Source organism: Apteryx mantelli, chromosome 3, assembly GCF_036417845.1.
Source record: "Apteryx mantelli isolate bAptMan1 chromosome 3, bAptMan1.hap1, whole genome shotgun sequence".
NCBI lineage: Eukaryota > Metazoa > Chordata > Aves > Apterygiformes > Apterygidae > Apteryx > Apteryx mantelli.
Window position 1 is genome coordinate 140,497,070 of NC_089980.1, and position 15,752 is coordinate 140,512,821.

The window sequence follows — 15,752 nt, forward strand, 5'->3', positions numbered from 1 at the left end:
TGTGTCAGCAACCCTCGCCATGCACATTGCGCTAGCCATGCTGCCTGAGTCACCTTCACCATCACCTGCCCGGCCAGGCCCAGCCACCAAGTACTGCCTGCCCGGCTGGCCACCACCACTCGACATGAGCTGGGCACTTGTGCCTGGGACCACCAGCCCTGCCAAGGTGGGGGCTGCAAAGGCCTAGGCCCTGCTGGGCTCTGCCCCGGAGCTGTGGGAATGGCGGTGTCAGCCTTCACACCAGCTCCACGTCAGGGACCACATGGCCCACCCGCTGCAGGCAGGATGGTGCCTCACCGTGTCTGCGCAGTGCTGCGTGTGGGAAACACAGTGCTACGGTCAGGTGAACCACTGCCCCAGGCTCTGCAAAACGGCTGCACCACGAGAAGACCCCACTTAGGGCTGGTCTTAGCGGCTGCACCAGCATTGGAGCTGGTGGCAAAGCGGTTCCCCTTGGCTGTGAAGCACCATGAGGCTGAAGTTCGGGGTGTTCTGGGAGGGCCACAGCGTTCGGGGGCCTGCAAGAGCCGTGCAGTGCACCGGCAACCACCTTGCCTCTTGGCAGCAGCGACCGGTGCCCAGAGCTGGAACATCCTGCATGCACCAGCAGCAGCCGTGGGCTCACGGTGCCTTCGCACTATGAGTCACAGCTATTTGGCCAGTGGTGCTTCCTTGCTGTTTTGGGCTGTCTGCAGAGCTTGGCCTTCGGAGCGCGTGGCGGTTTGACCTCTGCGCCTGCGAGCACTGCCAGGGGCACGGTGCCACCAGGCTGGGCCGCACTGGCCCAGCAGGGGGAGGCGCTCGCCACAGCCGGGTCGCGTGTGTCTGACCCGTGGCCGTCCCGTGCTGAGGGGCGCCGGTGGCCGAGGTCTGTCACCCCCCCCCCCCCCCGGGACGGTCCCCGCCGCTGCCGCGTGCAGAGCCCGGTGCCGCCCAGGAGCTGGGCGCAGCGCGACCGCCCTCAGGCCGGGCCCCACGGAGGAGCCCGTGGCCGGCGCGGCGGGACGGAACGGGACGGGACGGGACGGGACGGGACGGGACGGGACGGGACGGGACGGGGCCGGTCGCGGGCACCGCGCTGCCCGGCCCCGCCGCCGCTTCAGCACCGCGGACAGCGGCATCGCAGCGGGGGGGGCCCGGGACCGCGCGGCAACCGGGGGCGGACGGGGCGCACCGGGGCTGCGCGGTGAACCGGGGGGCCGGGAGCGGGGTACGGGGTGCACCGGGGGGCTGCGGGGGCTGCCGCTCGGGGTACCGGGAGTGATGCCAGGGGGCACTGGGGTGGACGGCTCCGTGTACCGGGGTGCAGCAGCAGGAGTGAACCGGCGGGCAGAGCGGGCTGTGTCCGGCGGGCGGCCCCGCTCGGTGCAGGGAGGCGGGGGGGGGGGCCGGCGCTCGGGGCACCCCCGGGGGCTCGGGCCGGGGCTCCTGCGGGACTCGCGCCCTCCGGGCGGGGCGGGAACGGCAACGCGAGCGCGGCCGCCGCAGCCGGTGCCGGTGAGCGCGGGGCCGGTCCCGGGGCGCCGCCGTCCCGGAGCCCCTTCCGCGCTCCCCGCCCCCCCGCCGGCCGGTGCGTGCCCGGTGCTGACGTCAACCCGAGCTCCCGGCCCTATATAAGCACTGGCCGCGCCGCCGGCTCAGCTCCCGCGGGACCGACCGTGCTCCGCTCCACCGCCAGCGCTCCGGCACGGGACAGGGCACCGCGCACCGGGTACGGGACGGTGCACGGGGCCGGGGACGGTGCACGGGGCTGGCGCAGCAGGTGCAGGACGGTGCAATGCGCCGGCAGGGAACGGCGCACGGGGCAGGGGACCGCGCGCCAGGCGTGGGACAGCGCAGTGCGCGGGGCCGGGGACGGCGCACCGGGTGCGGGACAGTGCACGGGGCAAGGGACGGGGCACGGGCCGGGGACGGCGCACGGGGCAGTGGTCGGTGCAATACGCGGGGCCGGGGACGGCGCACCAGGCACGGGACGGCCCCCCAGTGGAGTCGGTCCCCAAGCCTCCGTGTCCCCTCTGGCTCCTGGGAACGGGACCCGTCCCGAGTCCCCCGGTGCCCCGCATGCTCCCCGTGCTCCGCAGGTGCGGACGGAGCCCAGGATGCGACGGGCGCTGCTCACCCTCCTGCTGCTGCTCGCTCGCCCGCCGCCCGCCCCCGCGCGCCCCGACGGCGCCGTCCCGGGAGCGGCCGCGGGGGCCGGGGCCGAGGCGCGGGGCCGCCCGGCCTGGCCGCCGCTGCCGCCGCCCCGGGAGCCGTGGCGGGCGCGGCGGGACGAGCCGCCGCTCTCCATCGACCTCACCTTCCACCTCCTGCGGCACCTCCTGCTGCTCGCCCGCGCCCAGAGCCAGCGCGCCCGCGCCGACGACAACCGCCTCATCCTCGACGCCGTGGGCCGCTGAGGCCGCGCCGGGGGCCGCGCCGGGGATCGCACCGGGGGCCGCACCGGGGGCCGCGATCCCTGCGACCGCCGCATCCTCCTCGCCGTGGGCCGCTGAGCGCCGCACCGGCGAACTCACCGGCACCGGGACTGGGACCGGCACCGGGCTGCGCCCGCTGCAACCGCCCCCTCCTCGACGCCGGAGAAGGCGGGCGCCGTACCGGCCCCGGGACGGGCCCGCAGGAGCCGCCGGGCCGGCACCGGTTTTGTAATAAAACGTGGTGGAAACCCGAGGCGTGAGCGAGTGCGAGGCGGGGGCTGCGCGGCGCCGGGCACCGGCTCGTCGCGGGGAACCGGCTCAGCGGGGCCGGGCCGGGTCCCGCGGGCGGGGAGCGGGGCGGACGCGGCCGGCAGGGAGCAGCGGGACCGGCAGCGCCGAGCACACGGGGTCGGGGGAAGGGGGCTGTGCCCGCGCGGTGCGTTCCGCCGGGCGGGGAAGTGCCGTGCCCGGGGGGGGGGGGGGGGGGGGGGGATTACAGGCCCCCGCATGAAAGGAGGTAGCGGTGGACGTGGTGGGGAGCAAAGGGGGCAGCGCGATGGGAACAAGAAGGCCCCCCCCGGCCCACCAAGCAGGGCAAGGGCCCCCCGGGCATGTGCACCCAGGCACCGGCAGCCGGGGCACCGGCAGTCGGACCCTGCGCTCCCCATGCAGTGTTACCGCCATGATGTCCTTGAAGCACCAGCAGCATGGCAGGACAGCTCGTGTGGTGGGGTTGTGACAGACCAACACAGGCCCTTCAGGAAGGGCATATGGTCCAGTGCAGGACTCAGGGTGTGGGGCTCCTCTGCGGGGCAATGGCTGGTGGGTTAGGACTGGAGGAGAAGGCAGTGAGGGGGACATGGTGGTGGGAGCGTGTTACAGACCACCGACCCAGAGGAGGACGTGGATGAAGCCTTCTTGAAGCAGCTGGAGGGAGGTTTAGTATCCTCATGGGAAACCCTGTTCCTCATGAGGGGCTTGAACCTCTTTGGTATCAGCTAGAAGGTTGACATAGCAGGACACAAGCAGTCATGGAGGTTTCTGGAGGGTGTCAGGGGTAACTTCTAGATGCAGGTACTGGATGGGTCAACCATGGGAGGCATACAGCGAGGTCTGCTGGTACTGACAAGGAAGCTCTGCCTGGGGATGTCAATGGCAGCCTTGGCTGTAGCAGCTATGAAAGAGTGGAGTTGAGGATCCAGACGAGAGTGAGGAAAGGGTGTAGCAGAGTGCAGACCAGCATATTCAGGGAACTGGTGGGGGGATCCTATGGAAGGCACCTCTGAAGGGTGAAGGAGCTTGGGAAAGCTGGCTGGTCTTTAAGGGCCACACCCTGCAAGCATGAGAGTGATCACAGGACCACAGAGCGGCTGAGGTTGGAAGGGGCCTCTGGACATCATCTGGTCCAACCCTCTGCTCAGAGCAGGGTCAGCTAGAGCAGGTAGCTCAGGATCGTGTCAGTTGGATTTTGAGCATCTTCAAGGATGGAGTCTGCACAACCTCTCTGGACAACCTGCTCCTGTGTTTGTGAACCCTCACAGTAAAGAAACTTTTTCTTATGTTTAAACAGAATTTCCTGTATTTCAATTTGTGCCTGTTGCCTCTTGTCTTTTCACTAGGCACCACTGAGAAGAGTCTGGCCCTGTTCCCCCCCCCCCCCCCCCAAAACCTCCCCTCCGCCCAGGTATTTATACACACTGAAAAGATCCCCCTGAGCCTTCTGCTCTACAGGCTGGACAGTCCCTTAATTATCTCCATGGCCCTTTGCTGGACTAACTCCAGCATGCCCATGTCTTTCCTGTACTGGAAAGCCCGGCTCTGGACCCAGCACTCCAGGTGCGGCCTCACCGGGGCTCAGCAGAGGTGCAGGATCACCTCCCTTGACCTGCTGGCAACGCTCTGCCCAACGCAGCCCCCTCTGCCCATCTCTCCAGCCTGTCGAGGTCTCTCTGAACGGCAGCACAGTCCTCCGGGGTATCAGCCGCTCCTCCCAGGTTTGTATCGGCTGCGAGCTTGCTCAGAGCCGCGGTTCCTGGGCCGTCTCCGCCTGGAGGCTGGCGAGAAGCGGCGAACCGCGGGGCTCTCCGGGCACCTGTCCTGGCCAGCGTTTTTGCCGATGGCCTGGAGGAGGCAGCAGCGGAGCGCCTGCTCGTCAAGTTTGGGGACGACACCGAGCAGCCCGCTGGCTCGAGAGCGGCCGCAGGAACGGGCAGGAACGAGCCGCACCGGGGCAAAGGCAAAGTCCTGCCCTGGGAAGGACGAACCCCCGGCAGCGACAGGGGCTGGGGACGGACGGGCTGGGGACGGGGCAGCGCTGCCGGAAGGGTCTGGCCATCTCGGTAGACACAAGCGTGACGTGCGCCAGCAGCGTGCCCTGGCCACCAGCGTCCTGGGCTGCATGAGCAGGACCACAGCCGGGAGATGGAGGCAAGTGGTGATCTCCCTTCACCCAGCGCTCGTTAGACCACAGCTAGACCCTGCATCCCCTCTGGGTCCCACTGCCCCACGACAAGAAAGACATGGACAAACTGGAGTGAGATCAGCCAAGGGCTACTGAGATAGGGGAGATGAGTCGTGCCCACCTCCCATGTCGTGCCCCATGTTGGGGGGATGTGTTGGCCATATCCCATGCAGAGGCATGTGCTGTGCCATGTCCCACGCAGGGGGATGTGTCAGGCCTTGTCCCATGTCTGGAGGATGCGCTGTGTAGGCCATGCCCTATGCAGAGGGAGGTGCTGCCATGTCCCGTGGAAGGGGATCGGCCAGGGCACTTGCAGTGCCATGCCAAGGCGGGCTCAGCTGCAGCGCTGCCGTCTCCTGCCCACCCCCCAGCTCCAAGCAGGACCCATTTTGGGAAGGGCTGGAGCTGCTCATGGCACCCCAGCCCTGTCGCAGGGCTGCTCTGCTCTCAGGAGAAGGAGCTTTTCCAGGTATCGAAGGGGAGTTTCCTCCACTCCAGCTTGTGCCGTCTCCTCTTGTCCTGCCTTGTGTTTCCCTCCCTGGAGGAGTCTGGTTCTGGCATCTCTGCACCCCAGGGGCTATGAAGTGCCCCCTCCTCCGGCCATGCAAACACATCTCTTTCCCTCAAGCATCCCAAGCTCCTGCCCCACCATCTGGGTGGACCCATCTCACTCCAGGGCCCCTGTGTCTGTCCAGCCGTGTCCCGAGCACAGTGTGACATGTGGCACCCACAGCACCGTGGGGGAGGCCCCGGGCCTGCTCCCAGCCTGCTCAGCACAGGGCCCGGCACGTGGCCAGGCTCCCTGAGCCTGATCTCGCCAGGGCAGGAGACCGGCCCCATACACCCCCAACAGGAAAACCCTTCCCTTCATCTAGCGGGAATCCGTGGGTTCCCGGCTTGTGCCACTGCCTCTCGTCCTCTTCCTGCACCTCCCGGGAGGGGTCCAGCTCTTGCAGCCACCTGTTAGCAGCTGCGGTGGCAACCAGCTCCCCTCGGCCCCCTGCACCCCATCCTGTCCCATGCCCAGCCCCGTTGCCCCGCTCGCTCCAGGGTGTCCGCACCCGCCTGCCGCTGGGGGACTCAGCTTGGGGCAGCCACAGCCCCACAGGGTGGTGGCAGCTGGGCACGGTCCCGGTCCCCGCCGGGGCAGGGGACAAGGCTGAGCTGCGGCTGTGCACGCTGCCTCGTGCGTCAGCCGTGACGCGTGCCCGCTGCGGTGCCCGGGCGAGGCGGCTGACGCAGCCGGAGCGCAGCGGCAGCGTCGGTGGCAGCGGACACGGTGGTGGCAGCGGAGGCGGTGGTGGCGGCGATGCAGCCCGCAGGCCGTGCCCCAGTGCGGTGATGGCTGCAGTGCTCCGGCTGCGCTCGGCCAGCTCATCGCCGCCTGTTTGCTCAGCGCGCCCCGGGCACCGCGCTGCCGCCGCAGTGGCCGGCACAGCCGCGTGCTCGCGCCGGGCCGGGGACACGCCAGCAGGAGCGGCGCCGGCCCCGGGGCAAACAAAGCAGGGAGCACAGAGACGGTTTTCCTCTCACACGGTTTAATGCTGGGCAGGAGCAGCTCCGCTTCGCAGGGACATGCAGAGGTGGGCAGGGGGCCCGCGACGCACTCGCTGGTGCTGCCGGCGCCACGTGCTCTCCAGCCGGGACGCTGCCGCGGCCCCGCTCAGTGCTGACCTGCGCGGGAGAGCGGCCTCAGCCCCCACTGCCAGGACCCTCCCCGCTGCCCCCCAGCCCGCCCCGACCCGGCCCCACGGAGGGTCTCACCATGGGGAGCACCAGCCGGCTTCTGCCACGACCCCACGTCTGCAGAGGGAGAGCGGAGAGAGGATGGAGACGGGGGCCGCACGGCACGGCACGGCTCCGGCACCGGCACTGGCACCGCTCTGCCATGCATGACCCCCCCCCCCCCCCCCAGCACGGCCCCACAGTGCAGCCCCCCCAGCGCGGCCCCACGGCACGGCCCCCCCGGCCAGCAGGACTCACCCTCGGCAGCGTCGGACACCTCCGGCCCCTCCAGCCGCTCCTCGTCCCCGGCGGCCTCGCTGCCCTCCACGAAGCCGTCGGCCTCGTCCTCGCCCAGTGGCTCTGCAGGAGGGTGCGCGTCACTGGGGATGCCCAGACCCCACGTGCCCCCCAGTCCCCCCGGTCCCCCCTGCATCCCCCCCCGTCCCCCGCATGTCCCCGCATGTCCCCTCACATCCCCCCATGCAACCCATGTCCCCTGTGTTCCCCCGTGTCCCCCATGTTCCCCTGCATCCCCATGTCCCCCCCGTGTCCCCACATCCCCCTGTGTTCCCCGCATCCCCCCGCATCCCCCTGCGCCCGTCGCGGCACCGATGCAGAAGTCGATGCTGCGCAGCGCCTCGGCAGCGCAGTCCACCCGCACGTGCAGGTGCTCCATGCTCTCGTAGCCGGGCTCGGGGCGGCTGCTCATCGACACCTTGGACATGTCCGTGATCCTGGGGGCACGGGGACGCCGTGGGGCAGCTACCGCCACACTGACCTACGGGCCCACAGACCCACGGCCCCGGCCCAGCCCCATGGACCTGGCACAGACCCACAGACCCGGCACAGACCCACAGACTCGGCTCAGCCCCATGGACCTGGCACAGACCCACAGACCCAGCACAGACCCACGGCCCCGACTCAGCCCCATAGACTCAGCTCAGACCCACAGACCCGGCCCAGCCCCATGGACCTGGCACAGACCCACAGACCCGGCACAGACCCACGGCCCCGGCCCAGCCCCATGGACCCAGCTGTGACCCACAGACCCAGCCCAGCCCCATGGACCCGGCACAGACCCACAGACTTGGCTCAGCTGCATGGACCCAGCTCAGACCCACAGACCCAGCACAGACCCACAGCCCTGGCTCAGCCCCATGGACCCAGCACAGACCCAGCACAAACCCACAGACCCAGCCCAGCCCCACGGACCCAGCACAGACCCACGGACCCGGCTCAGCCCCATGGCCCCAGTACAGACCCACAGCCCCAGCCCCACATCCCCAGCCCAGACCCACAGCCCCAGCACAGACCCACAGCCCTAGTCCAGCACCATGGACCCAGCACAGCCCCATGGCCCAGGCCCAGCCCCACAGCACCAACCCAGCCCCACAGCACTAATCCAGCCCCACTGACCTGGACAAGTCCCACAACCCCAACCCAGCCCCACAGTCCCGGCCCAGCCCCATGGCCCTCTTCCCTGCACCCAGTCGTGGCACAACTCACTTTTTAAGGAGCTCCTTGGAGTGCTGTTTGGGGGGGGGGGGGGGAGAGGGGAGGAAGCAGGGCTCAATCAATGGGGCCAGGGACCCCCGGGGACTCGATGGCTGGTCACCACTGACAGACACCCCCCCCCCAAGAGCTCTGGGGCAGCCCCCCCCCCAAAGGGACCTGTTCCCCCCCCCCCCCGCCCTGCCCTGGGGCAGACCCTCCACCCCCCCCCCTCCAATGCCCAAAGGGAGCTGTCCTCCCGCTCTCCCTCCACCCAACGCACGGCAGCCCCCCCCCACACACACACACACCCCGGCAGACCTGCAGGTACACGGCCATCTGGGGCTCCTCCATGGCCTGGATGGCCGACTCCACCAGCTTGGAGGAGGCCTCCAGGTGGTCGCCGTACTGGCGGATGAGGCCGCGCACGCGCTGCTCTTTGGCCTCCTGCTCCCGCGCGATGCTCTGCAGCAGCTCCTTCTTCCGCTCCTCCAGGATGCTGTACAGCGCCTCGAACCGCAGCCCCAGCTGCTGCTTCTGCCGCCGGCCGTTCTCCTGCCGGAGCACTGGGATCACGGGTGCCCCACGGCCCCGCCATGGCCCCACGGGCCCCCCCCTCCCCGCTGGCTGCACTGCCCCGGGGCCGTAACTGGCACCAGGGGCCCCACCACATCCTGGGCTCCATCAGCCCCTCTGCCTTGGGGGGGGGGGGGGGGGGGGTCCCAGGGTGACTTTTAGGTGCTGCAATCTGGGAGGAAATTCCTCTCCCGAGGACATTCCTGGCCCTTGATCCCATGTGCACTGCTCTGGGGCCATGCACCTGGAGACCATGCAGAGCCAGGGCAATCCTGAGCCTGGCAGGTGCTGGGGTCGGTGGGACAGGGTGCAAGGAGCCGTCGGGGCTCCCAGCTGCGAACGCTGCTCCAAGTACTGCTCCGAGCGCGCCAGGGTGGCAGCACACGGGTGCGTGAAGTGGGATTCACCCAGCGGCAACGTGGAGCTCGGGCACCAGCACTGGCACGCCGCTGCCCCGGCCATGGAGCTGCAGAGCCCCAAGGGGACATGCCCTGGCACCCACCTCGATGGTCCTGCAGATCTCCTCCATCTGGGTGATGATGGCCTGGATGCGGTCGTTCCCCGCCACCAGCATGGCAATGCCATCACTGAGCTCGCTCTGGGAGCAGACGGGGGTGAGGGCCAGCGGGGCGGGCGGCCCCCGGGCCCACACCAGCCCCCCAGGGCCACCCACCTTCTGGCGCTGGTAGACGGCAGGCAGCGGCGCCACCTCGCAGTCCTTGTGTGCCCCAAAGACCTTGCAGAGGGAGCAGGTGGGCACCTCGCAGCGCAGACAGTAGATGTTGATCCGCTCGTCCTCGTGCTCCTCGCACATGAGGTGCTGCTCCGCCTTGGTGTGCAGCGGCCTGCGGGGATGGGCGCCGATGCCCACCACGCACCGGCCCCCCAGGACCCGTGGGCCATGTGCCCACTGCCCCAGCACCCACTGGCCATGCAGCTCCCGGCCCGCAGGGGCCCTGATGCCCCCATCCCGTGTGGGTTTCCACCCCCAGCCCTGGGCATGCAGCCCTGAACCCTGTGCACTCCCCTAGATCCAGGGGGCTCAGTCCCCCCGTGTCCTCCCAGTGCCCCCCGTGGATTCCCGCTTTGGGCTCCCCCGTGGCCTCCCCCTCCTGGCGCCCCTTGTGGGCTCTCTCTGTGTCTTCCCTGTGCGCCCCATGAGCTCCCTCCATGCTTCCCCATGGGCTCCCCCCGGGGGTTCCCCCCCGTGGGCTCCCCCCCGGTGCCCCCTCCGTGCCGGCCGCACCTGGCCGACTCCTGCTTGTAGATGTCGATGATGTTCTCCACGAGCAGGTTGCGCTGCAGCCCGTACACCCCGTGCCGGTCCAGCACCACCTCGTGGCGGCACGACGGGCACCGGAACCGGCCCCCCGACGGCACCGCGCTGGAGCCCCGCGACTGCCACAGCGGGTTGGACGCCTGGGGCGGGGGGGGGCGGGTGGTGTCAGAGAGGGCGGCACCGGGCAACCCCGGGACACCGGGCAGCCCCTCTCCCCCGATCGCTCCCTCGCCTCAGGCCGTGCCGGCCCCGCCGCCCCGGGCCGGGAGCCAGATCCGGAGCCCGGACCCGCCGCCCCGGGCCGGGAGCCAAATCCGGAGCCCGGACCCGCCGTGCCCCGATCCCCGCTGGCACCGGCGCCGGCACCGAACCGGCGCAGCCCCGCGCCCCGCCGGACCCGGCTCGGACCCCCCCCCCCCCCAACCCCGCACCGAGGCGACCCGGGAGCGACCCACGGCGGCCCCGACACGCCGCGGCCCCGGCCCCGAGCTCGCAGCGCTGCCGGCAGCGGGGCGAGCGGCTGAGCCCCGGCGGGCCCGTGGCGGATCCAGCCCCGTCCCCGGCGGGTCGGGGTCACATTGCCCCCCACCCCGCTGGTGGCTCGGGACGGGCCCCCTCGGGTGGGTCGGAACCAAACCCCCCTTCCCCGGTGGGTCGGGGTCACATTGCCCCCCCCCCCACCTCGGGTGGGTCGGGGTTGGAACCAGCTCGCCTTCCCCTGTGGGTCCCGTCGGGTCCCCCCTGGGTGAGTGGGGGTTGGATCCGCCCCCCTTCCCCGGCGGGTCGGGGTCACATTTCCCCCTCCACAGCGGGTCGGGGGTCACATTGCCCCCACCGCCGGGTGTCGTGCCAGCCCCCGGGCCGCCCCGCACCTGGAAGACGTCGTTGGCGCACTTGCGGCAGAGGTTGTGCTGGCAGGGCAGGATCACCACGGGCTTGGTGAACATCTCCAGGCAGATGGGGCAGATGAGCTGCTTCTCCAGGCTCTCCATGCTCCGCGCCTCCGCCAGCAGCGGCTTCAGCCCCACCGCGAAGTTCATCGCCGCGGTGCCCGCCTCGGCCCGGCCCGGCCCGGCCCGACCCGCTCCGTGCACACCCGGCCCCGGCCCCGGTACCGCTCGGCCCCTCTCCCGGTCCCGGGCCCCGCCGCCGCCGGAGCCGCCCGCTGCGCCCGCGCTAATTTTAGCCGCCGGGGCCGCCGCAGCTGTCAGCGGCGTCGGGTGACACTGAGTCACGGCGCCGGGCGGGGGCCGCGACGCCCCCGGCACCGCCCGCACCGCACCGGCAGGCGGCCGCGGGGACCCCGGCCCCGGCCAGCGCCAGCGGGCGCGCACGGACCCCGGACCCCGGACCCGCGCGAGCCCCGGTCCCTTGCGCCGCCTCCCCTCCGTGGCCGGGAACACGGCAGGGACCTCGCAGCGGCCCGGCCCCGACACCGCGGCTGCTCCAGTCCCGGGGATCCCGTGTCCTGCACCCCGTCAACACCAGGGCTGCTCCAGTCCCGGGGGATCCCGTGTCCTGTGCCCCATCAACACCGCAGCTGCTCCGGTCTGGGGGATCCCGTGTCCTGCGCCCTGTCAACACCGGGGCTGCTCCAGTCCCAGGGATCCCATGTCCTGTGCCCTGTCTCTGCCTCAGCCCTGGATCTTGGCCAGCTGCAGGGGTGCAGCCCCATGGGGCCAGCAGCAGCCCCCAGCCCAAAGGCAAAGACACCACCACCCCGCCAAGTCCCCTTCCCAGTCCCATGCTCCTGGCATGGCACACCAGGGTGCCATTCCCAGGTGCCATGCTGTATGCCATGCCAGGTGCCATGCCCAGGTGCCATGCTGGGGTGTCATGCCATGTGCCATCCCCACATGCCATTCCCAGGCACATGGGGCTGCGCCCCCCTCTCCCAACAAGCCCCGAGTGCAGAGCCCGGGCAGACCTCACTCCGCTGCCCGCACTGCTGCTCTGGCGTGAGCCCAGCTGCTCCCTGGGGACCCTCAGTGCAGCAGGGCTCCCCCGCAGCCCCTGCGAAGGGATGAAGACAGGGCCCCTGCCCCAGCCAAGGCAGCAGGGTGGCGAGGGCTGTGCAGGGCCCGCTGGAGCCCCACGTGGCTCTGGCCAGGCTGGCACAGCATCAGCAGAGCTCAGGAGGAACAAAGCTGCCTTGCTGCCAGGTTCTCGCCCGGCGGGTACATGCCCTTCCCGGGAGATAACAGAGCTGGGAGCGGGCTCGGGTCCCGTGAACACAGGCCAGAGCCAGCCCCCCCCCCCCCCCCCAAACACTGGCATGGAAGAACGCCCGGGAACACTGGTGCCAGGGACGCCCCCGTCCCGCGCCACTCGCCCTGACACTTCAGCTATATTTAGTGGGTGAGGCAGCGCACACAGCTGCGGGCCGAGAGACAAGGGCCAGGGCTCAGGGCAGCCCGCTTGCCCCTTCTCCCACCCTGGTGCAGGGCAGGGACCATCCAGGACATGCACGTGGAGCCGTGAGCTGGCACAGGCGGTGGAAACAGACCTGGGGGGGCTGAGAGCTGCTCCTGGTGGGTGCAGAGCGGGGCTGGCCCTTGCGACGGGCCGTGGGCGCCCCACTCCGCTGTGGGTGCTGCAGCTCCTGCGCTGCCTCAGCCTCAGTAGTGCCGTGCCAGCCTGGTGCCCCAGTGCCTCATCCAGCAGCACAGGGACAGGTCCCGTCCCCACAGGGCCACAGCTCCTGTCTCCCGCCCCAGGCAGAAGGGGGAAGAGGGTGGCTGCGGCACAGCACAGTGGCAGCAGGGGGAACTGGAACGGTTCCTTCACACATGCGCCTGCGCACCGGTGGTGCGGGAGCTCCGAGAGAGCCCGCGTTAGCCCAGCAGGACCCGGGTGCCCCTGCCAGGCTCCGGCTGCCCTGGGACTGCACAGCTCAGCCCAGCCCAGGCAGCTCAGCAGCAGGGACTGGGAAAGGCCTGGACCCCTGACAGCCAGCACCATCCAGAGGGTGCGGAGCTGTCCCAGGAAGACGACAGGAGACGAAATGACATTCACCCCTGCCAGAAACTGCCCCCTCTAGCAGCACTTGAGCTGCGACCCACCGACTCGGCCCCCCTTCCTCAGCCCACCACCCCTACGGCCTCAGCCAGCACAGGGCAGAGCCAGGCAAGGGCACCTCCCACCAGGGCAACACCCGCCTGAGAGCGTTCAGGCAGCTCCTACCAGGCTAGAGACCACGCAGAAACACGCTCCCCTCCCATCATCCTTTAATGGTGCCCATAAAACCTATACAAACCCAAGGAAAGTGCCTGTGCCTGGGCGCAGCCCTGCAGGGAGCCTGCCAGCAACAGGCAGCGTGGGGCACAGCCGGCGCCCCAGGACCGCAGGGGCACAGAGGAAGGAGGTACAGATGGCCGCACCCCAGCCCCGCAAGCAGCATTTGGCACCCAGCACCTGTACGGAGGGTCCCCATGTGGGCAGGGAGCAGGCTCAGCCCAGCCCCAGGGATTACAGTGCTAATGGTCTCTAATACCCTCGGCCGCTTCCTGCAGGCTGCGGAGCCTGGACCAGGCGGCCCCCGCACGCTGCCGGCAGGCTGCTGGGCCCCGAGGAGAGCACCCGGCTCTGGCAACGGGCTGCTGCCACAGCCACAAACAGCGACCCCCAGCCAAGCCAGAGCCAGCGGGGCAGCAAGGGGCCGGGGCGCACATGGGATGGGGGCGCCCAGTGCTGCTGGTGAGCGGCCAGGCCGCGCACAGGGCTGGAGCGCAGCACCAGCGGCTGGTCCCAGCAGGGAGCCAGTCCCGGCCTCTCCGGTCATAGTCCAGTCACAGTGGGTTCAGTCTGCCTTCAGCGGGGCCTCACCTGAGAGCTGGTGCCCAGGGCTGGGCTGGGACACAGCGGCAGAAGAGGCACTGGGGATGGGGCACAGCAGCAAGGGGCTCCAGGCCACCTCTGTCGCCAGTGCTGGGATACAGGGGTATCTCTGTGGAGCTCGAACAGGGGCACAAGAGCCTCTGCACTGATGCTGGCCAATTTAACCTGAGATTCTAGCCACAGTGAGGCTGGACAGCCACCCTGGGTGGCAGGACAGGAGTCCTGGAAAGCGACAGTCCCAAAGGGGGGTCCCTGCCCAGAGTCCTGGGGCTGTTGGCGGGGCTGAGGCCAGCCTCATGCATTCGTCTTGGTGCTGACGCCCTGCGATGGCTCCGCTCCGGCAGGCGGGGGCTGGGCCACAATAGGTATCTGCATATCTGGAAAACAAGAGCTGCAGGTCAGCGGCTGAGCCTCATGCCGTGGTGCCGGGAAACAGCTGTTTGGGACATCCCAATGCCCTCATTCAGTCTCCCACGAACCAAAGCTCTCCGCCCTATCTGACAAGGGCCCACACCTCCAGCCAACACACAGCCACTCCAGCAGTCCCCTCACCCCAGGGAAGCCTGCAGAGATGACCTAAGAGTAGTACAAATCCCAGAGTATCTCAGACTGTAGATCCCAGCATGGCCACAGCCTACCAGCACCGGGGAAGGACCAGCATAGAGCATGGCTGCTCTCCCTGCACTCCTTCCCCAGGAGAGCACGAGCCCAGGTGTCTCTGGACCCCAAACCCCTACAGGACCTTCAGGGAGCCCTCTCCAAGGAGGAAATGAGGAAGGGCAAGATACTCTCGATAACCTGCACAGGGGCTCCCTCTACCACCTCTCATCACCAAGGCTCAAGCTAGAAACACCAAGGTTGGCTCTTGAGCAACACATGTTGCTAAGTCAGATCCTACCGTTTAATAAGAGCACAGTCTCCCCAAATGAGACAAGATCTCCCCCAGAAACCTCACGCAGCAGAAAAGAGCCAGGCGCTCGCAGACACAGGAGCTGGACATACAAAGGGGCACAGAGACTGCCTAACTCACCGCTGTCCTCCGCACGGATCTGCGCCTCCAGGTCCTCGGGGTTGACGTACTTGTAGGACTCGTCCTCCTCGGGCGGTCGGCACTTCCCGCAGCAGAAGCAGCAGCAGCAGCAGCAACAGCAGCAGGTGATGATGCCACAGCACAGACCCAGGGCCTGCAGAGGGGAGGCGCGTTGTGAGACACCTGAGCCCGCTGTCAGCCCAGGCCCCACGGCTGACCCCGTCCCCGGGGCTGCTGCCCCGCTGACCTGCTGACCCCCCACGGCAGCCCTGCGAGCCCTCTGGCGCGGGCGCGCGGCAGCGGCGGGGCAGGGCTCACCTTGAACCACCACTTGGACATGAGGAAGTAGTACTTGACGCTGTCCTCGCCGAACTGCTCGGCCACGTAGAGCCCCATAGAGCCGTACTCGGCGTAGATGCGCCGCTTGCCCTCGTCGCTCAGCGTGGCGTGGGCGCTGTTGATCTCCTTGAAGCGCTCGGCCGCCGCCGGGTCGTCGGGGTTCTTGTCCGGGTGGTACTTGAGGGCCAGCTTCCTGCGGGGCACCGGGGCTGGCACGGCGCGGCACCGGCACCGCGGCCCCCCACCCCCGCCTCGCCCCGCCGCCCCCCGCCCGGCCCGGCCCGGCCCGGCCCGCCGTACCGGTAGGCCTTCTTGATCTCCTCGGGGGAGGCGCCCTTCTCCAGGCCCAGGACATGGTAGAGGCTCTCCCCGGCCCGCGACAACTTCCGCTGCGGCCGGCTGGGCTCCGCCATCCTGCCTGCGGCGACGAGCACCGGCGACGCGTCACGGCGCGGCGCGGCCCCGCGACCCGACCCGCCGCCCCTCACCGGCGCTTCCGCACGGCGGCCCCGGCGCCGCCTCTGCGCCTGCGCGCGCCACCGCCCAGCGCCGCGCTGCGCATGCGCCGCCCCGCCCCTCCCCGCCCGCGCAGGCGCG

The 15,752-nt window shown here is 69.8% G+C and overlaps 3 protein-coding genes across 3 annotated transcripts; 1 reads left to right on the plus strand and 2 right to left on the minus strand.

Annotated features, from left to right (window-relative positions):
* Nucleotides 1–19: 19 nt before the first annotated feature.
* On the plus strand, nucleotides 20–2,399 carry UCN (urocortin). Its single transcript, XM_067294635.1, has 2 exons — nucleotides 20–166; nucleotides 2,082–2,399. The coding sequence occupies exons 1-2, from the start codon at nucleotides 20–22 to the stop codon at nucleotides 2,397–2,399; spliced, it is 465 nt and encodes a 154-aa protein (XP_067150736.1).
* Nucleotides 2,400–3,481: 1,082 nt separating this feature from the next.
* TRIM54 (tripartite motif containing 54) lies at nucleotides 3,482–10,989 on the minus strand. The gene is made up of 9 exons (XM_067294636.1): nucleotides 10,822–10,989; nucleotides 9,917–10,089; nucleotides 9,173–9,515; nucleotides 8,416–8,649; nucleotides 8,110–8,132; nucleotides 7,213–7,337; nucleotides 6,862–6,963; nucleotides 6,643–6,681; nucleotides 3,482–3,591 (listed from the first exon to the last, which is right to left on the minus strand). Exons 1-9 carry the CDS (start codon nucleotides 10,987–10,989, stop codon nucleotides 3,482–3,484), a joined length of 1,317 nt encoding a protein of 438 aa, XP_067150737.1.
* Nucleotides 10,990–13,159: 2,170 nt separating this feature from the next.
* On the minus strand, nucleotides 13,160–15,681 carry DNAJC5G (DnaJ heat shock protein family (Hsp40) member C5 gamma). Its single transcript, XM_067294528.1, has 4 exons — nucleotides 15,456–15,681; nucleotides 15,135–15,348; nucleotides 14,817–14,970; nucleotides 13,160–14,163 (listed from the first exon to the last, which is right to left on the minus strand). The coding sequence occupies exons 1-4, from the start codon at nucleotides 15,566–15,568 to the stop codon at nucleotides 14,081–14,083; spliced, it is 564 nt and encodes a 187-aa protein (XP_067150629.1). The 5' UTR covers nucleotides 15,569–15,681; the 3' UTR covers nucleotides 13,160–14,080.
* Nucleotides 15,682–15,752: the final 71 nt, after the last annotated feature.